This window comes from Eurosta solidaginis, chromosome 4, assembly GCF_040869045.1.
Source record: "Eurosta solidaginis isolate ZX-2024a chromosome 4, ASM4086904v1, whole genome shotgun sequence".
Lineage (NCBI taxonomy): Eukaryota > Metazoa > Arthropoda > Insecta > Diptera > Tephritidae > Eurosta > Eurosta solidaginis.
Window position 1 is genome coordinate 68086201 of NC_090322.1, and position 24763 is coordinate 68110963.

Genomic DNA, 24763 nt, shown 5'->3' on the forward strand with positions numbered 1-24763 from the left:
TTCCTCCTTCCACGTAAAAAAAAAACAAAAAAAAAACAAAAAAAAAAGTACAATTAAAACACTTGCTAGCTTACCGAATTGCATGGAAAGCAACAATAAAAAGTAATCGAGTTGAGTTGGCTAAGCGCTTTCAGTTGAAACCGCTTAGGTAATTGTCGACCTGATTGATAGTGTTGTATAGTGTTGCATATTCAAAAATAGGGCACTATTGAGAACAGCGTGGCGGCAGGGTGACATACATACAAACAAACACACGCATTTCATGTATTTTGTTTTTGTAATTCTCTGGTTGAGTGTCAAAAACATATTGCGCTAGAAGTAGAAATGTCATAGCAGCGAAAAAAGTAACAATTAGCTGATAAACCTCCACCATCTGTATGGTTTTGGCATAATGAAACTGTTTAGCTAGTTGAAGCGTTTTCTTCAAGCTCGTTTGAAAAAAAAATACACCTAATATAACTTTGAATGTAAAAAACAGTGAAACTCAAAGAGTAAAAGAAATGTAGTATTTAGGAGTTTTCATTGACGATAACTTAAATTTTGGCGAACATATAAACTATATTGAAAGAAAAATTGCTCAGAAGATAGGATTCATGTACAGAACATGCAAACATATTAGCCAACGTCACAAAATTGTGGTGTATCGTTCAATTATTGAACCACATTTTATCTATTGCCCTACAATCCTTCTGTTAAGGAATGAAATGCAAATTAAAAAACTGCAAATACAACAAAACAAAGCAATGCGATTAATTCTACGATGCCCTCCTAGAACAACAAAAATTATAATGCTGAAAAGGCTAAATTGGCTCAGTATTAAACAGTCAATAACTTATTTTACATTGAAGTTTTTACACCATGCAAGATTGGGAATGTTACCGAGCTACCTTAGTAATAAAATAAAATATAATCATGAGATCCATAACTATGGAACTAGGTACTGCAAAAATATAAGACTGCCTAGAGTAAGAACTGAGTTCGCAAAGAAGGCCATAGAATACATAGGGTATAAAATGTATAATGAATTACCTACTGCGATAAAAGATTGTGAAAATATTAAGAAGTTTAAAGAAAAATTATTTATATATTGTAAAACACTTAGCATGTAATGAAACAAATTTTTATTTATTCTAAACTAGGTCTTAAAGACCGTAATAAAAAAAAAATAAAAAAAACGAGGCCTGAGACCTTTAGTGCGATTTCTATAACATAATGCTGCAGACCATAGAGGGAGGGGTGTTAGAGGCGTTGGTTCCACATTGCAATTGAAGAGATGGTTGGTGTCATGTGGGGACACATTACAAGCAGGAAATACATTTTGTAAGTCGGGGTTGATTCTCGATAGGTACCCAAATCGAAGTTGAGCCCGCATTTCCCTAGGCAGAGTGTGTTCCTCTTCTGCGAGTTCTGGGTATTTTTCTTTAAGAACTGAATTCGCCGGGCAATTCCTGGCCTAGAGTTCCAACGTCTGTTCGTGCTTTTTTGCTTCATGCGGCTGTGATCTCAGGTGTCTTATTTCCTCATAATGCATACGGAGCCCCTGGGATGTGTGGCTTCTTCAATCAGATGTCTGTTGGGATTCCCAGGTTTCTGGGTATTCAACAGAAACTGTTTGTTTAGCATTTCATTTATCTCCATAATGGGGAGTACTCTCGCCTACAGGTGGTGTTCTGGGGACAGAAGAAGACAGCCCGTAGCGGTTCTCTAGACTTGGCGACCTTATCGGGGACGCGTAGCATGCACGCGCCGCCAATTGCTTTGTAAGTAGTAGTGACCGTTTATTCGTCTTTACCCCAAGTGCTGCCAGAAAGAGATTTGAAGATTTTATTACGGCTCTGGATTTTCGGTACAATTGCGGTTGCATTCTCTCCAAAATATAGATCCTGATCGAACATCGCACACAGAATTTTAGGGTGTGAGACAGTCGGTAGCGTGATCCCATGTTGTTGTTGTTGTAGCTTTAAGGTTGCTCCCCGAAGGCTTTGCGGAGTGTTATCGATGTGATGGTTTTTTACCGGATACAGATCCGGTACGCTCCGGTACCATAGCACCATTAAGGTGCTAGCCCGACCATCACGGGAACGATTTATGTGGCCACATTAAACCTTCAGGCCATTCCCTCCCTCCCCACCCCCAAGTTCCATGAGGAGCTTAGGGTCGCCAGAGCCTCGTCTGTTAGTGAAACAGGATTCGCCGCGGATAGGTGAGGTTGACAATTGGGTTTGGAGAAGCTATATATTGCGCTGGCAACCTGAATGGTTGCGCTACACAGCCCCTTGAATCTGGTATTTTAGTCGCCTCTTACGACAGGCATACCTACCCCGAGTATATTCTGATCCCTCAACCCGCGGGGGGAAATGCGTGATGCCATCGACCTGGATGTTCAATATGGTCGACATCTGGAGCGTCCATGTTGTAAATAATGTCGCCGATGATTTTATCGGTGACAATGTCAGTTTTCGCGAGGCGAAGAAACTGGAGAGATGAGGGAGATAGCTCTTTATTTTGTTACAAATCTCATCCATCTGTGGGCCTGTGCCTGTGGGCATTATTGGGCAGTCATCCGAGTAGGAAACGATAGTGACTCCTTCTGGTGGTGAAGGTAGCTTTTATATGTACAAGTTAAACAGAAGTGGGGATAGCACACCACCCTTTGCACCCCTTGTTTGTTTATGTTCCTGATTTGCACCGATGCTTGCCGACCAGACAGATAATTTGCGGTCCACCATTTGAGACTTGGGGGAAGGGGTGACCCTTCCAGGTTGTTGTTATTGTTGTAGCAGTGCTTCGCCCCACCTAACAGCCGCGACCGATCACAGATTGTCATGAATATCCTCTAACGGAAGTCCAAGGAAACTTGCTGTTCAACAGGGGTGGACCATAAGGAAAGGGGTGTTAGAGGCGTTGGTTCCACATTACAATTAAAGAGATGGTTGGTGTCATGTGGGGACACATTGCAAGCGGGGCATACATTTTGTATGTCGGGGTTGATTCTGGATAGGTAAGAGTTTAACCTGTTACAGTATCCAGAACGAAGTTGAGCCAGAGAGACTCGCATTTCCGTGGGGAGTATGCGTTCCTCTTCCGCGAGTTTTGGATACTTTTCTTTGAGTACTGGATTCACCGGGCAATTCCCGGCATAAAGGTCCGACGCCTGTTTGTGGAGTTCACCAAGGACCTGTTTGTGTTTTTTCGCTTCATACGGCTGGGTTCTCAGGTGCCGTATTTCCTCAAAATGCTTACGGAGATGACTCCTTAAGCCCCTAGGCGGTGCTGGCTCATCAATCAGATGTCTGTTGGGATGCCCAGGTTTCTGGGTATTTAACAGGAACTGTTTGGTCAGCATCTCGTTTCTCTCCCTGATGGGGAGTATTCTCGCCTTATTATGCAGATGGTGTTCTGGGGACATAAGAAGACAGCCCGTGGCAATTCTGAGAGCAGTATTTTGGCAGGCCTGTAGCTTCTTCCAGTGGGTAATTTTTAGGCTTGGCGACCATATAGGTGACGCATAGCACCTAATCGGCTGGCTAATTGCTTTGTATGTGGTCAAGAGCGTTTCTTTATTTTTCCCCAGGTACTGCCAGCAAGGAATTTGAGGATTTTGTTACGGCTCTGAATTTTCGGAAAAATTGCGGCTGCGTGCTCATCAAAATGTAGATCCTGATCAAACGTCATTTGGGGTGTAGGACAGTCGGTAGCGTAGTGCCATCGACGTGGATGTTCAAAACGGTCGACATTTGGGACGTCCATGTTGTGAATAAGGTCGCGGAAGATTTAGTCGGTGATAATGCCAGGTTTCGCGAGGCGAAAAAACTGGAGATCAGGGAGGTAGCCGTTTATTTTATTGCATAGCTCATCGATCTGTGGGCCTGGGCCTGTGGCCATTACAGTACAGTCATCGGCGTGGGAAACGATTGTGACTCCTTCCGGTGGTGAAGGTAGCTTAGATATGTAGAAATTAAACAAAAGTGGGGATAGGACACCACCCTGTGGCACCCCTTGTTTAATTCTCCTTGGTTTTGATGTTTCGTTTCTAAATTGCACCGATGCCTGCCGACCACCCAGATAATTTGCGGTCCACCTTTTAAGACATGGGGGAAGGGTAGACCCTTCCAGGTCTTGCAGTAACGAGCCATGGTTGATCGTATCAAAGGCTTTTGATAGGTCTAGCGCTACGAGTACTGTTCTATGGTGGGGGGTTTGATTTAAACCGCAATTTATCTGGGTGCTAATGGCATTTAGCGCGGAGGTAGTGCTATGGAGTTTTCTGAAGCCATGCTGATGAGAGGCTAGCTGCAAATTTGCTTGGAAATAAGGAAGCAAAATGGCTTCGAGCGTCTTTGCCACTGGCGATAGGAGAGATATCGGGAGAGCGGGACCACCTTGGCCATTTTCCATTTCTCGGGTATGACAAAGGTGGAAAGAGACAGGTTGAAGACCTGCACTAAATATTTGAAACCCTCTTTCCCTAGGCTTTTAAGCATCGGCATGGCTATGCCGTCTGGGCCCACTGCTTTGGATGGTTTAGCGCGACCAATGGCGTCCTCAACCTATTTAGCGGTGATGGTGATTGGTGACGTGCTGAATTTGTTTATGTGCGTGTCTGTTGGCCCTCCGTCTATCTTTGTCGACGGTAGAATGCAATATATATTGTCGGCAGAAAGCGCTCGCGCATTTTTTCGCATCCGACAGCACTTTGTCGCCAAAGGCGACGGAAACTTTGTTGTTGTTGTAGCAATGCTCGCCCCACCTAATAGCCGCGACCGATCACAAATTGTCATCAATATCCTCTAACGGGAGTCCAAGGAAACTTGCCGTTTCAACAGGGGTGGACCATAAGGAAAGGGGTGTTAGAGGCGTTGGTTCCACATTACAATTAAAGAGATGGTTGGTGTCATGTGGGTACACATTGCAAGCGGGGCATACATTTTGTATGTCGGGGTTGATTCTGGATAGGTAAGAGTTTAACCTGTTACAGTATCCAGAACGAAGTTGCGCAAGAGTGACACGCGTTTCCCTGGGGAGTATGCGTTCCTCTTCCGCGAGTTCTGGATATTTTTCTTCAAGTACTGGATTCACCGGGCAATTCCCGACATAAAGGTACGACGCCTGTCTATGGAGTTCACCAAGGACCTGCTTGTGTTTTTTCGCTTCATACGGCTGGGCCCTCAGGTGCCGTATTTCCTCAAAATGCTTACGGAGATGACTCCTTAGGCCCCTAGGCGGTGCTGGTTCGTCAATCAGATGTCTGTTGGGATGCCCAGGTTTCTGGGTATACAACAGAAACTGTTTGGTCAGCATCTCATTTCTCTCCGTGATGGCGAGTATTCTCGCCTCATTATGCAGATGGTGTTCTGGGGACATAAGAAGACAGCCCGTTGCGATTCTGAGAGCAGTATTTTGGCAGGCCTGTAGTTTCGTCCAGTGGGTAGTTTTTAGGCTTGACGACCATATGGGTGACGCGTAGCACGTAATCGGCTGGCTAATTGCTTTGTATGTGGTCATGAGCGTTTCTTTATCTTTTCCCCAGGTACTGCCAGCAAGGGATTTGAGGATTTTATTACGGCTCTGAATTCTCGGAACAATTGCGGTTGCGTGCGCACCAAAATGTAGATCCTGATCAAACGTCACACCCAAGATTTTGGGGTGTAGGACAGTCGGTAGCGTAGTGCCATCGACGTGGATGTTCAATATGGTCGACATTTGGGGCGTCCATGTTGTAAATAAGGTCGCGGAAGATTTAGTCGGTGACAATGCCAGGTTTCGCGAGGCGAAAAAACTGGAGAGATCAGGGAGATAGCCGTTTATTTTATTGCATAGCTCATCGATCTCTGGGCCTGGGCCTGTGGCCATTATTGTGCAGTCATCGGCGTAGGAAACGATTGTGACTCCTTCCGGTGGTGAAGGCAACTCTGGCTAAGCAAGTCGAAAGTTTCTTTGCTCGTCCTTTTGAAAATTTAATTAATTGGTTTAAAGTGTCAAACATTTGTGAGAATTGCTAAATACATGGTTATATCCTTTCTATTGATTGAAAGTTAATGGACGTTTTTTGCTCTCTGGCGTATTTCTTGTAAAAGTGGATAGTTGTGAATCTAAAATTAAATTGCAGTGCAACAACAATAACTAATGCACTTATAAATTTAATTGCATGCAACAACAATTAGTGCATAGAACAAGTAAATACACTTTGCGCCATTACTAACTAACCTGACACTTGCCAAGCGGTCAACTGCGCCACCTGTGTGTGAAGACATCTGACCATCAGTTTATATAAAGGTGACCAGACGTTCATTATTGAATCTACTTGCTCGCCTTGTTTTCGTTTTTGTTTTGGTATTTTGTTCTCGAGTTTTTGATCTCAACTTAATTATGGATGACTTTTGCGGAAAATGTGATAAGGGTTTTGGTCGTACTGACAATACATGTGTGCCGTGTAATGGCTTTTGTAAAAAGCGCTTCCATCGCGCGTGCTGTGAGGGCGCCATCACTGAATATGACGTTAGACTAATAAAATCAAATTATCATATACGCTACATGTGTGCGGAGTGTGTAAATGCGCCTATTAAAGTTTCGAAGGCATTTGACTCCGTCCTAGCCTCTCAAAAACTGGGGCTAGAAGCCATAATGACTGCTTTTGAAGTAAAATTCAGGGATTTGTCTACCCAAATAGATGGCATAAAAAACTTAATTTGTTGTAACCAAGCTGTTAACATGGAGGATGAAAAAAGCAGCAACAAAGACAAAGCGAAGGAAAAAGCAAGTTCAAATAAGCGCAGTGCTAAAAATAAGAATAAAAACAATAAGAACAATCGTGATAGCATTGGTGTGTTGGCTGCCGAAATCGGTGCGCTCAAAGCTGCAGTGAGTTCGTGTACTTTGCCCCCAAAACACAACAACGATGCTTTGGTTACATATGCAATGGATCTATGCACTTTCTCGCCGGTGCCTTCTGGCTCGCATTCGCAGTGTACGGGTCCCCCTCTAAACACTCCTCTAGAAGGTTCACAGCTACATATAGCTGATAATGCATCGGCTATGCTCACACCTACACCCCTCTCTGTGCCTATCCCACCTTCGTTTTCGTCAATTGTTTTGTCACCGTCCGCTGTCTGCAGTGACGTCAGGCTGTCTACTGTTGAAAATTCTGGCGCCGCTAATTCAAACAATTTCACCGCCGCCGATAAAGTACATACTGTCGTCCCACAGACTAATAATGATGCCGTCGACACCTCAAGTACCTCTTATGCTGTAAATACCAATGTTAAGCCTTCGACTGCTAATAACATTTCTGTTAACCTTAATGCTAAAGACGTTACCAATAAAACTGCAAAAACTGCACATGCCCACGCTGCTGCTGAACACATAGCCGCTGATAAGGTAAACACGAATGCTAAACTTACACCCTTGGCTCAAGTTCAAATTACTGCTGTTAATGATATAACAACCATTAATAATGACAATGCTGCTTCCAGCTCCACCTACACTGGTGGTGATTCTACCTCCGCCGCTGTGCGTTTGCCAAATGTTGACAATGCGCAACCGAGGCAGGTGACTGCCGTGCCACCTCGCAGGACAATTTTTGTATCTCGTCTTCATTCTTCGCTTATGGAAAATGATATTATTAAGTATATAGAAGATAAGCTAGACCTTTCACAACCTATTAAAATAGGCGTTTATAAATTTAATTTTAGATATGATAGGGATATTTCATCATTTAAAATATCAGTGCCAGACGCTTATTTTGATAGAGTTCTTGAACATACATTCTGGCCGGAACATTCAGTTGTGCATTTGTTTACAAAAAAACCTAACGCCGCAGGAGCTTCAAAAAACTCAAAAATCCCTGCGGAAACAGTGAAAAAATAACCATCACGTACCAAAATGTTCGTGGCCTAAGATCGAAATTAAGTACCTTTTATCTGAATAGTTTTATTTTTACTTCTCAAGTTATAGCTTTTACTGAAACCTGGTTAAAAGCTGACAATTTTAACTCTGAACTCTTTTCACGTAAATATGTAGTTTATCGGCGTGATCGTGAATCTAGAGCAGGTGGTGTCCTTATTGCTGTTGACTCGACGCTTCCATCTGAGTTGCTGCTATTGGACACCACAAATGACATTGAATTTATAGCAGTAAAGCTTGCCTTGCACAATTTTAGTTTGTTTATCTGCTGCTCGTATATACCGCCACGATCGGATATACACGTTTATACATGTCATAGCACTGTTATTTGCAGTTTGTACTCGCAATTGCGAGACAAAGACCGCCTAGTAGTTCTTGGTGATTTCAATTTATCATCAGTAAATTGGATCAATACCATCGACTCAAATTTCATGACTCCCACTACTCAGCACGAGTTTTTAAACAGCCTGCTAGATACATCTCTTCTCCAAATTAATAATGTTTTAAATTCCAAAAGGAAAATCTTAGACTTAGTTTTTACAGATGACTCTGCGGGTATTACTCTAACCCGAACTCCCCCATTATCCCTTCCTGAAGACCCTCTTCATCCTACGCTTGAGATAGTACTGGATGTTGTTCAACCTGTGATGCTCGATGTTTCTAAGCCCAATTCCCGACCCCGGTCGAGATGTTTTTCAAAGACGAATTTTAGTGAGCTCAATAATTTGATCTCTGCCCATGACTGGTCGAGTCTTTATGCGTGTACAGACGTTGAAACAGCGACTTCCTTGTTTTATAGTTCTCTTGATGCTTTGTTTGAAAGCTGTGTCCCCCTTCGTTATTCCAGTACCACCACGGGTAAACCACCTTGGTTCTCAAAGCAACTATTAAGACTTGATAATATTAAATCTAGACTCTATAAGCGTTTCAAAAGATCTGGTAAAGCTATTGATTTATCTAAATATTTAGTGGCGCGCTCCAATTTTCATCGTCTTAACCAGCAGTGTTATAAAGGTTACTTATCATGTTGCAAATTCCAATTTACTAATAATCCGAAACGTTTCTACAGATTTGTTAATTCCAAAAGGAAAATTTCTGGTTTCCCATCTACTTTTATTTATGGGTGCAAAAACGCAAATTCTGATCACGAAATCGCTGATTTATTTGCTGAATTCTTTAAATCAACCTATTCATCCCAATGTGTCCAGTCTAATCTTTACCCATATTGCTTGGAAAGTTCTAATAATATTTTAAACCCATTTATTGATAAAGATACTGTTCTTAATAAACTTCTTGCATTGAAACCGATATCTTCGCCGGGTCCGGATGGTGTTCCTAGTTGTGTACTTAAGTACTGTGCTGTCAGCTTATCAGAGCCTATCTTTAAATTATTTAAACTGTCTCTGGAATCCGCATCATTCCCATCTATTTGGAAACAATCGTTTATTATACCTTTGCATAAAAAAGGTAGTAGGTCTAATATTGAGAACTACAGAGGCATAGCTAAGCTCTCAGCTATCCCTAAAACTTTTGAGCAGATAATTACATACCAGCTTCAATACTTGTGTAGCTCTTTAATATCACCTTGTCAACATGGTTTTGTTCATCGGAGATCAACTACTACCAACTTGCTTGAATTTACGTCTTTTGTTATGAATGGTTTTTTAGTTTGCAAACAAACAGATGTAATTTACACCGACTTTAGTAAAGCATTTGACTCTGTTAATCACGAGCTCTTAGTTACCAAACTTGATCTTCTGGGTTTTCCAGCGCCTTTATTAAGTTGGATTTCAAGTTATCTTGAAAATAGGACTCAGCGAGTTTTCTTTAACAACAATCTTTCAAAGTCGTTTGATGTAACTTCTGGCGTGCCCCAGGGTAGCCATTTGGGTCCATTACTCTTTAACCTGTTCATTAACGACTTACCAAAGGTTATATTACATTCTAGAGTTTTTATGTATGCAGATGATGTAAAACTTTGTTACACATATCTGCCTTCGAACTTGTTCTGTTTTAATCAGCTTCAGGCCGATCTGGACTCATTTCAAAGCTGGTGTACTGCAAATTTACTTTTTTTGAATTACTCTAAATGTAAGCAAATGACTTTTCACCGTGTGAAGCCGGTCCTATCATCTTATACACTTAACGGCGACCCCTTGGAGCGGATATCTATTGTTACTGATCTAGGAGTTATTTTTGATCCGAAATTAAGTTTTACCACACATATTTCAACCGCTATAAACAAAGCAACTGGTGTATTAGGTTTTATCAAACGTTGGGCTAAAGAGTTTGATGACCCTTATTTCACAAAGATCCTTTATACCTCGCTGGTACGTCCTATTCTCGAGTACTGTTCATGTGTCTGGTCTCCGATCTATCAAATCCATGTTGATCGGATTGAGTCGGTCCAGAGACGGTTTTTAATTTTTGCATTACGAGGTCTCAACTGGGAATCAAGTACTCATCTTCCACCATACAGGAATAGACTTCTTCTAATTAATTTGCCATCTCTAGAGAATCGTAGAGTATTACTTGGCGTTATGTTCATTCACAAGCTCATCATTGGTGTGATTGACTCCCCTGACCTAATCAGTCAACTAAATTTTGCGGTTCCTGCTAGGGCGTCCAGGCATTTTGTGCCTTTTCATTTACCTCTATGCCGGCAAAATTTTGCTAGAAACAGTCCCCTGCGCCATTGGTGCTCGCGGTACAATGATTTGTATAACTGCATTGGCTTTGAATGTTCGTTTGCTGCTTTACATACTGCTATACTCTTATGTTTAGCCTGATATTTTAATTTTATTTTTTTTTATACAATGCGATGTCAAATGTTTATAACATACAAATTTTCTATGTACCTTTTTTGAATTTTTTAATTTTAAGAATGGCTCTGTATTTTACATATATATCTGTCTATTACAATAATTAGTCGACCGCTTTGTGTTTGCGTCGACTTTAAATAAATAAATAAATAAATAAAATATGTAGAAATTAAACAAAAGTGGGGATAGGACACCACCCTGTGGCACCCCTTGTTTAATTCTCCTTGGTTTTGATGTTTCGTTTCTGAATTGCACCGATGCCTGCCGACCACCCAGATAATTTGCGGTGCACCTTTTAAGACATGGGGGAAGGGTAGACCCTTCCAGGTCTTGCAGTAATGAGCCATGGTTGATCGTATCAAAGGCTTTTGATAGGTCTAGCGCTACGAGTACGTTTCTATGGTGGGGGTATTGATTCAAACCGCAATTTATCTGGGTGCTAATGACATTTAGCGCGGAGGTAGTGCTATTGAGTTTTCTGAAGCCATGCTGATGAGGGGCTAGCTGCAAATGTGCTTGGAAATAAGGGAGCAAAATGGCTTCAAGCGTCTTTGCCACTAGCCATAGGAGAGATATCGGACGATATGACTCACCTACGTTAGCTGGTTTCCCAGGCTTTAGTAGCGGGACCACCTTGGCCATTTTCCATTTCTCGGGTATGGCAAAGGTGGAGAGAGACAGGTTGAAGACATGCGCTAAATATTTGAAACCCTCTTTCCCTAGGTTTTTAAGCATCGGCGTTGGCTATGCCGTCTGGGCCCACTGCTTTGGATGGTTTAGCGCGACCAATGGCGTCCTCAACCTCTCTAGCGGTGATGGTGATTGGTGACGCGCTGAATTTGTGTTTATGTGCGTGTCTATTGGCTCTCCGTCTATCTTTGTCGACCGTAGGATGCATTATATATTGTCGGCAGAAAGCGCTCGCGCATTTTTTCGCATCCGACAGCACCTTATCGGCAAAGGCGATGGAAACTTTGTCTTTGTGCTTAGTCGGATTCGATAGGGACTTTACGGTGGACCAAAGTTTACCCACACCGGTAGAGAGGTTACAACCTCTTAGGTGCTCTTCCCATTTCGCCCGCTTGTGTTCGTCCACAAGCAATCTGATGCGCTGGTTTATATCCCTTATTTGGGGGTCGCCTGGATCAAGCTGTCTTATAAGGTCGCGTTCCCTCGCTAAGCTCGCGGCCTCCGCCGTGGGGCCGGATTTCGGGAATTCTCCCGGCGGGAATGAAATGTGCCGAGTCGGATTCAATGACCTTACGGAAGGCACGCTCCCCTTGGCGGGCATCAGTCGGGATAGGGAGGGCAGCAAAGCTGCTGTCTGTTGCAGATTTATATTCTTCCCACTTTCCTTTTATGGAGTTTATGAAAGTGCGTTTTTCGGTGACGATGAAGTCGGCGGTACGCTCGAACGAAATAAGTATGGGCAGGTGGTCGGATGCCAATGTTACCATCGGCTGCCAGTTGACGCAGTTTACGAGTTCTGCGCTCACGATTGAGATATCTGGCGAGCTATGACAGCTTCCTACCATACGTGCGGGGGCGTCTCTGTTTATTGTGCAGAACGTCGTTTCTTCTATTTGATCCGCCAACATCTCACCCCTACTGTCCGCCCGCAAGTTTGAATGCCATAGGTCGTGATGGGCATTGAAATCGCCTAAGATAATGCGATTGTTGCCAGTGAGTAAGGCCTCGATTTTAGGGCGGTATCCACTGGGGCAACAGGTGACAGGAGGGATGTAGATGTTGATGATTTCTAGATTTGCATCGCCTGACCGGACAGATAGGCCTTGACGTTCTAAGACATTGTCCCTGCGGTCGATGTCAGTATCAAATATATGATATTGCACAGAGTGGTGTATAATAAACGCGAGGCCGCCTCCATTTCCGCTCTCGCGGTCCTTCCTGTGGACGTTATACCCAGAGCAGGTCTGCAATGCAGATCTCGCTGTGAGTTTAGTCTCTTGAATCGCAGCAATGCGGATGTTGTCCCGCTTCATGAAATCGACTATCTCCGTAATCTTCCCAGTTAGTCCATTACAGTTTAACTGCAGAATTCTGAAGTGCATGAGGGGTTACGCCGCCACTCTAGGGGTAAGTGACGGGTGACTACGCCTATGTTGTGGAAGGCCAGGACGCAATTGCTGTTGTGGCCTTGGGACTGGGCGCCCTTGGGCAAGCATTGGGGTACCCGGATGATTTGGGTTTGCGACCTGGCAACATGGCGCGATGAAACCCGTCGAGGGGTTGCCGTCGCGGAGACCAGAACATCTAGGAAAGTGGCACCACCCAAGGCAGGAGCTGCATTGAGCGGATGTCGCAAACCTATATATTCTGTGCTGGCAGACGGTGCAAACGGAGGTAGGGACTAAGAGTCTGTTTCCCTGACCTGCACGATTGCTGCCAGAAAAGAGGGGGGGAGAGGAAGACGGGGGCAGGGGCTGATGCTCAGCATTGCTACCAGCTCTACTACGAAGGTAGTAGTTATGAGTGGTATCAGCTGTTTGAGTTGTTGGCGCCGTGGGGCGCGAGCAGCAGCGGGTACTTGTTGTGGCTTGCTGAGCAGCGAGGCTGCTGGAAGGTAGTGGGGGGCACTTAGGCGTAGACTACGGGACGCCCTTGGGCGTGAGCAGCAAGGAGCCACAAAAGATTTATAAAAGTTACGTGGACGTCGGGTTTTGGGATCAAGCCCAGAACAACCTGTCCGATGCAACCATCCCTTGCACGAGACACACTGAACAGAGTATGACCGTCCTAAAAAGATTCTTTTCTGGCAAATGCAGCAAAACCATTTCTCAAGACCGGGGTCAGGAGACGGACCCGGATTGGGTTCGATACCTTCCCGGAGTAAGAGAACATGTAGCAGTCCTGCTGCAAGGAGCTGCTGGGAGGATGATAATTTGTGGGAGGGACGAAACAAATTAAATGGAAACTTTGTCTTTGTGGTTAGTCGGATTCGATAGGGACTTTACGGTGGACCAAAGTTTACCCACACCGGTAGAGAGGTTACAACCTCTTAGGTGCTCCTCCCATTTCGCCCGCTTGTGTTCATCCACAAGCAATCTGATGCGTTGGTTTATATCCCTTATTTGGGGGTGGCCTGGATCAAGCTGCGTTATAAGGTCACGTTCTCTCGCTAAGTTTGCGGCCTCCGCCGGGAAGTGGGGCCGGATTTCGGGAATTCTCCCGGCGGGAATGATACGTGCCGAGGCGGATTCAATGACCATGCGGAAGGCACGCTCCCCTTGGCGGGCATCAGTCGGGATAGGGAGGGCAGCAAAGAGGTTGTCTGTAAAAGATTTATATTCTTCCCACTTTCCTTTGTAAAGTTTATGAAAGTGCGTTTTTCGGTGACGATGAAGTCGGCGGTACGCTCGAGCGATGTTGTTGTTGTTGTAGCAATGCTCGCCCCACCTATTAGCCGCGATCGATCACAAATTGTCATCAATATCCTCTAACGGGAGTCCAAGGAAACTTGCCGTTTCAACAGGGGTGGACCATAAGGAAAAGGGTGTTAGAGGCGTTGGTTCCACATTACAATTGAAGAGATGGTTGGTGTCATGTGGGACACATTGCAAGCAGGGCATACATTTTGTATGTCGGGATTGATTCTGGATAGGTAAGAGTTTAACCTGTTACAGTATCCAGAACGAAGTTGAGCAAGAGTGACACGCGTTTCCCTGGGGAGTATCCGTTCCTCTTTCGCGAGTTTTGGATAATATTCGTTAAGTACTGGATTCACCAGGGAATTCCCGGCATAAAGGTCCGACGTTATGGAGTACACCAAGGACCTGCTTGTGTTTTTTCACTTCATACCGCTGGGTTCTCAGGTGCCGTATTTCTTCAAAATGCTTACGGAGATGACTCCTTAAGCCCCTAGGCGGTGCTGGTTCATCAATCAGATGTCTGTTGGGATGCCCAGGTTTCTGGGTATTCAACAGGAACTGTTTGGTCAGCATCTCATTTCTCTCCCTGATGGGGAGTATTCTCGCCTCATTATGCAGATGGTGTTCTGGGGACATAAGAAGACAGCCCGTGGCGATTCTGATAGCAGTATTTTGGCAGGCCTGTAGTTTCTTCCAGTGGGTGATTTTTGGGTGCGGCGTAGTACGTAATCGGCTGGCTAATTGCTTTGTATGTAGGCAGGTGGTCGGATGCCAATGTTACCATAGGCTGCCAGCTGACGCAGTTTACGAGTTCTGCGCTCACGATTGAGATATCTGTCGAACTGTGACAGCTTCCTACCATACGTGTGGGGGCGTCTCCGTTTATTGTGCAGAACGTCGTTTCTTCTATTTGATCCGAAAACATCTCACCCCTACTGTCCGCCCGCAAGTTTGAATGCCATAGATCGTGATGGGCATTGAAATCGCCTAGGATAATGCGATTGTTGCCAGTGAGTAAGGCTCTGATATAAGGGCGGTGTCAACGCAACAGGGCAACAGGTGGCAGGGGGGATGTAGATGTTGATGATTTCTAGGTTTTTATCGCCTGACCGGACAGATAGGCCTTGACGTTCTAAGACATTGTCCCTGCGCTTCATGAAATCGACTATCTTCGTAATCTTCCCAGTTAGTCCATTACAGTTTAACTGCAGAATTCTGAAGTGCATGGGGGGAGACGTCGCCACTCTGGGGGTAAGTGACGGGTGACTACGCCTGGGTTGAGGAAGGCCAGGACGCAATTGCTGTTGTGGCCCTGGAACTCGGCGTCCTTGGGCAAGCATTGGGATACCCGGATGTTGCTGTTGTTGTAGCGATAAGGTTGCTCCCCGAAGGCTTTGGGAGTGTTATCGATGTGATGGTCCTTTGCCGAATAAAGATCCGGTACGCTCCGGTACCACAGCACCTTTAAGGTGCTAGCCCGACCATCTCGGGAACGAGATATGTGGCCACATTAAACCTTCAGGCCATTCCCCCCTCCCCACCCCCAAGTTCCATGAGGAGCTTGTGGTCGCCAGAGCCTCGTCTGTTAGTGAAACAGGATTCGCCGCGGATAGGTGAGGTTGACAATTGGGTTCGGAGAAGCTATATATTGCGCTGGCAACCTGAAGGGTTGCGTTACACAACCCCTTGAATCTGGTATTTTAGTCGCCTCTTACGACAGGCATACCTACCGCGGGTATATTCTGATCCCCTAACCCGCTGGGGTACCCGGATGATTTGGTTTTGCGACCTGTCAACATGGCGCGATGAAACCCGTCGGGGTTTGCCGTCGCGGAGACCAGAACATCTAGGAAAGTGGCACCACCCAAGGCAGGAGCTGCATTGGGCGGATGTCGCAAACATATATATTCTGTGCTGGCAAACGGTGCAAACGGAGGTAGGGACTAAGAGTCTGTTTCCCTGACCTACACGATTGCTGCCGGAAAAGAGGGGGGGAGAAGACGGGGGGCAGGGGCTGTTGCTCAGCATTGCTTCCGACTCTACTACGAAGATTGTAGTTATGAGTGGTAGCAGCTGTTTGAGTTGTTGGCGCCGTATGGCGCGAGCAGCAGCGGGTACTTGTTGTGGCTTGCTGAGCAGCGGGGCTGCTGGAAGGTAGCGGGGGCGCTTAGGCGTAGACTACGGGACGCCCTTGGGCGTGAACAACAAGGAGCCACAAAAGATTTATAAAAGTTACGTCGGGTTTTGGGATCAAGCCCAGAACAACCTGTCCGATGCAACCATCCCTTACTCGAGACACACTGAACAGAGTATGACCGTCCTAAAAAGATTCTTTTCCGGCAGATGCAGCAAAACCATTTCTCAGGACCGGGGACAGGAGACGGACCCGGATTGGATTCGATACCTTCCCGGAGCAAGAGAATATGGATCAGTCCTGCTGCAAGGAGCTGCTGGGAGGATGACAATTTGTGGGAGGGACGCAACAAATTAAATGGGGTTACACTGAGATAACAGTCCTTGGTCGAGAAAAATCCCGAGTCGCTCCGGTACATAGAACCGACTGCCTTGGGAAGCGTCTTGCTGTAAAAACTTTTGACAGGTCTAACGCAACGAGTACTGTCCATGGTGGGGTTTTGATTTAATCCGCAATTTATCTGGTGTTAAAGGCGTTTAGTGCTATGTAATTTTCGGAAGCCATACTAATGATTGGCAAGACGCAAATGTGCAGTGAAATAGGAAGCAGAATGGCTTCAAGTGTCTTTGCTACTGACGATAGGAGAGATATTGTACGATAAGATTATCCTAAATAAATAAATAAATAAATCTTTTGTCCTGATAATGCTGGAGAATATTATTCTAGTAGCAGAGCTAAATAGTGATGGTGCAATCTATTATAAGACCGTACAATTATCCGCGCATGCTGAACAAACGCGTGGCGAGTTCTGCTTCTCGAGATTAGATAAAAAAGCAAAAAAAAATAGTTCTTAGGGTAAATTAGGACAAGGCGATGTTCTTGCTGTCATCGAAGAATGAATCGGCGCATACGCGCGTTGGCAGCCACGTCACTGTTGACCGATAAAATTTGAGACTGCATAGGATTTAGTCAATTTGGGAGCCAATATTAACCGCATAAACAATGTCAGCTTAGAAATCAAACTCATGCCAACAAGTGCTACTTTGGACTGAGTAGGCAATTGGAAAGTAAAGTCCTCCCTCGACGAAAAAAATTACGCTCTACAAGTCGTTCATCATTACCTGTCCTGATGTATGGCTCAGAATCATGGACGTTATCGGGAGAGCTCTTGGAGTGTTCGAGAGAAAAGTTCTCCAGAAGATGTATGGTCCTGTCCGTGATGCCGACGGCAAGTATCGAGGGAGGTATAATGATGAGTTATATGCCCTTACTGCACTTCTTATGATGATATTGTAGCGAATAACAACCCAATTATCGGAATACAGGGATAGCTGTTGTTGTTGGTGTTGTAGCAATGCTTCGCCCCACCTAACAGCCGCGACCGATCACAAATTGTCATCAATATCCTCTAACGGGAGTCCAAGGAAACTTGCCGTTTCAACAGGGGTGGACCATAAGGAAAGGGGTGTTAGAGGCGTTGGTTCCACATTACAATAGATGGTTGGTGTCATGTGGGGAGACATTGCAAGCGGGGCATACATTTTGTATTTCGGGGGTGATTCTGGATATGTAAGAATTTAATCTGTTACAGTATCCAGAACGAAGTTGAGCAAGAGTGACACGCGTTTCCCTGGGGAGTATGCGTTCCTCTTCTGCAAGTTTTGGGTATTGTTCTTCGAGTACTGGATTCACCGGGCAATTCCTGGCATAAAGGTCCGACGCCTGTTTGTGGAGTTCACCAAGGACCTGCTTGTTTTTTTGCTTCAGGGATAGCTGGCGTGACTTGGTACCAAATGTTCAACATCGCTTAGTTGGTTAAGCACGAATTAATGATGATGATGATGTATTTGCAGTCGAACCCATTAACAACCTTATTAATTTAAAACTTACTTTCCAAATTGTAGTCAATCAATTTATGGATAACAGAACGGTAGACATGATTCTTGTTTAGCATGGCCTGTATACTTTTTTGTTCCTTTAGTTCAACAACTTTAGCAGCATGCTGTAAAATAATTTTGCTTTGCAATGTGAATTTGTATTAGATAGTGATAATGCAAACCTTTAGCGTGGCATCGACAGCACTTGTGAATATCTCCACCCAACTAATGTCGGCCTTATTTTTTGTCCGAAGCCTTTGGATAAGCTCATCCTTAGAACTTATGAGTATTGTTTCCATACGTTCAGCTGCTTTGTTTCGAGTGGGATGCTTTTCGGAACGTAGCTCCGCACATAATGTTGATATTTTTTGAAGTTGTGAAGACATTTTATTTATTTGTTACGATTAATTATTATACAAAATCTAAAAAAAGCAATATTTTGACTGGATTAATTAAATTGCCGCCATGCTGTCCCTAAGAACACGAATTTCGATACTATAACTGGTTATATCGATACTTTTAATATTCAATACCGATATTTTATAAACATCACTAGTACTCGGTTATTGGTGCCTAATACCACGTTTACATATGCCTTATCCGCGTTTTATCATTGCGAGTTTAAACAACAGTTATGGTGTGCATGCACAATTTTTAAAAGCATCATTTTGCTTTTTCGAGCACAGAATTCGAAGAGTGTTCATGCTGCAGCATTTTATAAACGCATCCACCAAAGTTCGAAACACATGGTATTGTTGTGCGAATCATATGGTTTTTGTTTGCATTACAAAATATCTAAAAATGCGGCAATTTAATTAATTTTATTAATTGTAAAAATATATTTTTCGTTTGTTGCGAATTATGTAAAAGTTGCAGAAATGAATTCTGCAGTTAAAGAACTTGTAAAAAAACGTGCAAAATATTATAAAGTGTTGATGTGGTATTTGCGGGTACGTCCAGACTGAGGTTTTGGCAAACGAAAGACCCTGTGCCAGACAAGAGGTATAAAATAAAAAAGATTAGACTTAAAACCCTTAGAAATATACTTACTTTTTAGGGTAGAGGAAGTACTTTTTGGGAAGTGGAATGCCAGTGCCGGGATGATGATTTTTTTAAGCAAAATTTCCGAATGAGTAGAAGTGCCTTTAAAAAGCTTTGTAGTGAATTGAGCAACCTACAGAGGAAGAAATCGAATTTCGGGGATACAATTTGTTTGGAAAAAAGAGTGGCGATTGCACTATATTCATTTGGCTCCTCATCGGAGAATAGAAGTATAGCCAATTTGTTTGGAGTGGGAAGATCCACTGTTTGCACAATACTTCTGGAGTTTTGTAAGGAAGTATGGCAGGTGTTGCAACCTAAGTACTTGAACCACCTTCCATTAAGTAGGGAAACTATTGAAGATTGTGTTCATGGGTTCCAACAAATTGGATTTCCACAGTGCTTGGGTGCCATTCGTAAGACCCCAAGGTTTGATGTTATACATAGTATAAAACATGAGTGTATGCACATTTCAGATGGATGTCACATAGAAATTCACCCTAAGCAAGAAGAAGCCGTGGACTACATTAACTACAAAGGGTGGTATTCCACAGTTTTGTTAGCTTTTGTTTGACCTACTTCCTCCTAAATGTTCCAGATTGCTGGACGCCTAGCACTAATATCCAACAACCAACACGCCTACTCTAAGGGCAAATCCGTAGAGACAGCTCTACATGCTATCATTACTAAGATAGAGAAGGGACTTGCCTATAAAGAATCCACGCTGGGTATCTTTCTCGACATAGAAGGAGCCTTCAACAAAGTTCTCCCAGCAGCGGTCACAACAGCCCTACGTTCACTAGGGTAGAAGAGCATCTTGTGGAATTCGTCGAGCTCCTTCTAAACAAGAGAAGCATTATTTCTGAGCTGGGCAACTCCTCGTTAATAAGGTATACCAACAGAAGAACCCCCCAGGGGAGCCTTCTTTCTCCTCTACTATGGAACCTGACGGTAACCGCTCTGTTATCTATACTAAAGCCACCGGATGCCAATTCATTGCATATGCCGATAAAATAGCCTTGACAGTTACCGGCAAACACCTTCCGGTGCTTAGCGAACTCTTGCAATATGCTCTTAATCTAACAAGTACTTGGTCTCGGTAATGCGTACTCAGCATCAGCAGTGAAAAAAACTGAGATGCTGCTGTTTACCCGCAAACGCATTATACCGGAATTTACCCACCCATCCCTAAACGGGAGGGAAATTAAACTCTCTACCGAGGTTAAAGACCTCGGAGTTATTCTAGACAGGAATTTAGACTGGAAGCGAAATGTGGAGGAGCGATCCCGGAAAGTCACAATGGCTCTCTACGCTTGCAAGTCGACAATAGGAAAAAGGTTAGGTCTCCAGCAGTGGATCTACACGGCAGTGGTGAGACCAATACTCTTCTACGCCGTCACCGTATGGTGGACGGCACTGGATATCGAATCTAACAAGAGCAAAGTAACGAGAGTGCAGAGGACGGCGGCAATGCTTACTAGCGGTGCCCTTCCCTCCACTCCCACCAAAACTCTTGAAACCATATTATTCCTTCTCCCCACTCATCTGTATGGAAAATACTGTGCCTCCTGCAACGCGGCAAGGCTTAACGCCATCGAGCCATGGGGGGACTGCAGGTTTGGTCACACCCGGATCCTGAAGCAGGTCCCAGAAACCTTCTTAAAATTGAACCATACAATACCGTCCCCTTGCTGGGACAACAAATTCTCCACAAGAATTCCAGAGAGGAACGAGTGGGCAAACGGCAGGGAGCCGGGATCTCACGAAATCTCCGTTTTACAGATGGTTCTAATCTGAACAACAGAGTCGGCAGCGGAAATTACTTAGAGAAGCCCAATCTAAGCGAAAGCTTACGCTTACCCGACCACTGTAGTGTTTTTCAGGCTGAACTTATAGCACCCGGAAGCAGCCCTCTATCTTGCTAAGCAATTTTATCTTGCTGACCAATTCTATTTCAATTTTCTCGGACAGTCAGGATGCCATAAAATCCCTGTAATGCAGCAAAACCTTGTCACTAGTGGCGTTGAAGTGCAGGAAAACCCTCAAAAAGCTAGCTGAAAAATGCAACCTGAGCATTATATGGGTTCCTGGCCACTGTGACATTTCAGGATACTGCGCTGCGGACGAGCTAGCCAGTGAAGGCACCAATCTGCAAACAATAACCTCCGCTGGTTGGGCCAGCTCTCCTCTAAACACCTGCAAGCACTTCTTGGGATCTCTATTCACGCATCAAGCAAACACCAGATGGGCCATGGAACCTACGTGTAGAATATCCAAGCAAATCTGGCATAAGCTGGATGAAAAAGATCGCAATCGGTGATAATTTTAAACCGTATCTCTATAAGCCCACTAGTGGGCCTTCTCACAGGTCACTGTGTCATGGGCACTCATGGTGCCTATATGGGCCTACAAACAAATGACTTCTGCCGCAGGTGGGGGGACGAGGAGGAGATAGAAAGCGTAGAGCACTATCTGTGCCACTGCCGCACTGTCAGAAACCAGGTACCGATGCCTCCACAGACACTCCTTTGAGGGTCTTGCGATGAGCTTGAATCTGCACACACAAACGACATCTTGCGTTTCATCAGGCAAACGCGCTGGTTTAGCCTCACTGGGGTCTAAATATTCTTCGGAAGTAGGGAAATAGGAAATAGGGGCCCCCGCGTGATAGCAAAACGGGCACAACAGCCTACGTCTCCGCTTGGACAGCGGAGGCAGCCACTTCAACCTAACCTAACCTAGCTCTTGTTGACGCAAGGTATACAGAACAGAGCTGTGTTTTCCTTAACATATCTAATCTAATCTAATATCTAATATGTATTATAAATGGGAAAGTTTGGATGTTTGTGTGTCCAGACCGACGTCTGGACTGATTTGGATGAAATTTGGCACACGTATAGCCAATAGTCTAGAAAGATCTACTAGCTATGTATTTTTGCAAATGGGGGAGGTTCCCGCCCCCTAAGAAGAGTTATAATTTAATTATTATATTTTTTCGTTTTTGTGACTGAATCACGTCAGAACGGCCACACTGATTTTGATGAAATTTGGGACAGAAAAAATATGCTATTGGCGAAATATTTTTCGAACATGGAAAGGGGGCGGGGTCCCACGACCCCTTCGAATAATTACTTTTTAAAATTGTTTACACATTATAACTTTACGAATAATGACCTTCACCAATATTCCAAACTCAATGGGTCATATAAGGGCTTACAAATTGAGCAGTGATACCCCCCATTCCTCCCCCCCCCCCTCTCCCCCCTCGCACGCTTTTATTAGCTTTATCGTATGTTTGTTTCCAACACTTCATTCGCTTCAAGGCGCCTGCTGCCTTATTAACATGCTTTTATAATTATCTTCACCTTATTTGTAATCCCGTCAGGATTATACCGAGACCCTCTGGGATCATTCTGGATGGTTTTCGGGATACATCCGGGATCCCGTCGGGGTCATTCCGGAACTCTTTCGAGATTATTTTGGGGAACCTACTGGCATCATTTCTGGATGATTTTCGGGATCCCGTCGGGGTCATTTCGGGACTTTTTCTGGATAATTTCGGGATCATTTGGGAATCCTATCAGATTACCAACTCATTCAGTTATTTTTTTTTACTTAATTACAAAAATAAAATGCATTACACAGAACAATTTTTTTAAACAGATAACTTGATAAGCAGGCTAACGTGAATAGCCCACATATTTCATTTTCTCCTTGCGGACGGGACCGCTCTCATAAATATAAGTATTTAAACAATTTTATTTTCTTTTTAATATATAGATTTTTGTACATAAACGTGGGTAGCCCAGGAAGATGCAATGACTCCCAAATATTTGAAAGGTCGAACTTAAAAAGAGAGCTGGAGAGCTGTCCGCATCTAAGCTCGATGACCACTAATTTGGGAAGCTATGATGTACCAATAGTTATTTTGGGGGATTCGGCCTTTCGGTTTTCCAAATATCTAATGAAGCCTTATCCATTTAGCCTGGAAAAAACATCGCCACAAAAGGCATTCAATTACCAGCATGTCAGATCCCGAAGAGTTGTAGAAAATGCTTTTGGACACTACAAAGCAAGGTAATTAAACAAATAAAGAACTTTCCGTTTTTAATACCAACAAGTTATCGTCCTACTAAGCTAAACTTCAGTAAGGAGGTCGTTGAAGCTAATCTGTAGTAGTAATATGTCAAACCAAAAATTGTAAATATTAAGAAAATAATGCAGTTTTATAATATTTCCAATTACAGGTTTCTTCGGATTGGAAAGGGCATTGACAACCGAATAGACAACGCCAATTCAATTATAAAAGCGTGCTATGTGCTGCACAATTTTTTAATAATTGGCTTACCGAGCAAAATACAAACGAGCAAAGAAGACAACCCCATTCCAGAAATCTACATCAAAACTTAGCTCAAGCTGAATTAATAAGAAATGCCTTTAGTCTGTATTTCGACGAGTTGATACTATTGAATTTTATTTCAAAAAATGTGTTGTTTTTCAAACTACTTACACTCATGGTCAAATCAATAGATACACAATTTTAAATGGGCTATTCCATTTCAAGACACCCGGTCCGCGCAGGACATGATTTTTGATTTCTATGAAATTATAATATGTTGGTCTTTGGTCAAAATAATGAAACACATGTTTTTTTTTTTTGCCTCAAAAAAAAATTTTTTTTTCGAATTTATCGGCAATTGAATTCCATAAAATGCAATCGGTATTTTATTCACCTATATTTTCAACTGTCAATAACCTTGCCAAAAATTAACCGATTCTCATGATTTTTTCTGCGAAATGTTCGCTATTATATTTAATTTTATATAACTTTATAAACACCCGTGGTGTGATGGTAGCGTGCTCCGCCTACCACACCGTATGCCTTGGGTTCACACCCCGGACAAAGCAACATCAAAATTTTAGAAATAAAGTTTTTCAATTAGATGACAATTTTTCTAAGCGGGGTCGCCCCTCGGCAGTGTTTGGCAAGCGCACCGGGTGTATTTCTGCCATGAAAAGCTCTCAGTGAAAACTCATCTGCCTTGCAGATGCCGTTCGGACTCGGCATAAAACATGTAGGTCCCGTCCGGCGAATTTGTAGGGAAAATCAAGAGGAGCACGACGCAAATTGAAAGAGGAGCTCGGCCTTAGATCTCTTCGGAGGTTATCGCGCCTTACATTTATATTTATTTTTTTATAAACAATAGCATATAGTTTTAAAAAAAATTTTGTTTAGTATTTAGTAATATTGTATGACTTTTTTCAAAAATTAATTTCTCAAAAAAGGTTATTTTTTCTTTTAACTTTTTCTATATTGAGTGAACAGTTCATATTTCAATTTGGCTAAATGCCTATTAGCCAAAACTTGTTGTTTTCGAGATATTACTTTTTGAACATTAAACATTTTTTCCCCTTTATTGATGCAATGCATTACAGCATACAATAAAGGAGGTGACACAATGACATTTTTCATATAGATGCGTTTAACACAAGCTTATGCATTCCAATAACATCGCCATAATCAACCAATATGTTGCGTTTGTAAATATGAAGGAACTTCAGACTTGGCAATTGAAGTTTATTACGCCTTGCTCATTC

At 43.6% G+C, this 24763-nt stretch overlaps 2 protein-coding genes across 10 annotated transcripts in view; one reads left to right on the forward strand and one right to left on the reverse strand.

Annotated features, from left to right (window-relative positions):
- tefu (Serine/threonine-protein kinase tefu) overlaps nt 1-18747 on the reverse strand; it is a 261095-nt gene extending 242348 nt beyond the window's left edge. For 2 of the 9 annotated variants that reach the window (XR_010952623.1, XM_067782015.1), the window contains exons 1-2: nt 18307-18731; nt 18138-18249 (exon numbers count right to left, since the gene is read on the reverse strand). Coding sequence is in view for 7 of the 9 variants with exons in the window: in XM_067782015.1 (XP_067638116.1) it covers nt 18138-18249; nt 18307-18510 (316 nt within the window). In the remaining 2 variants the exon portion in view is untranslated. Of the gene's footprint in view, nt 1-18137; nt 18250-18306 lie in introns of all 9 variants that reach the window. The other 7 variants (XM_067782010.1, XM_067782011.1, XM_067782013.1 and 4 more) reach the window with 5 other exon arrangements.
- The window catches only part of LOC137249931 (uncharacterized), a 281596-nt gene extending 257669 nt beyond the window's left edge, over nt 1-23927 (forward strand). The window contains exons 2-3 of the mRNA XM_067782024.1: nt 22946-23242; nt 23413-23927. Coding sequence (XP_067638125.1) covers nt 22946-22959 — 14 coding nt within the window. The 3' untranslated portion in view covers nt 22960-23242; nt 23413-23927. The remainder of the gene's footprint in view (nt 1-22945; nt 23243-23412) is intronic.
- The last annotated feature ends 836 nt before the right edge of the window (nt 23928-24763 follow it).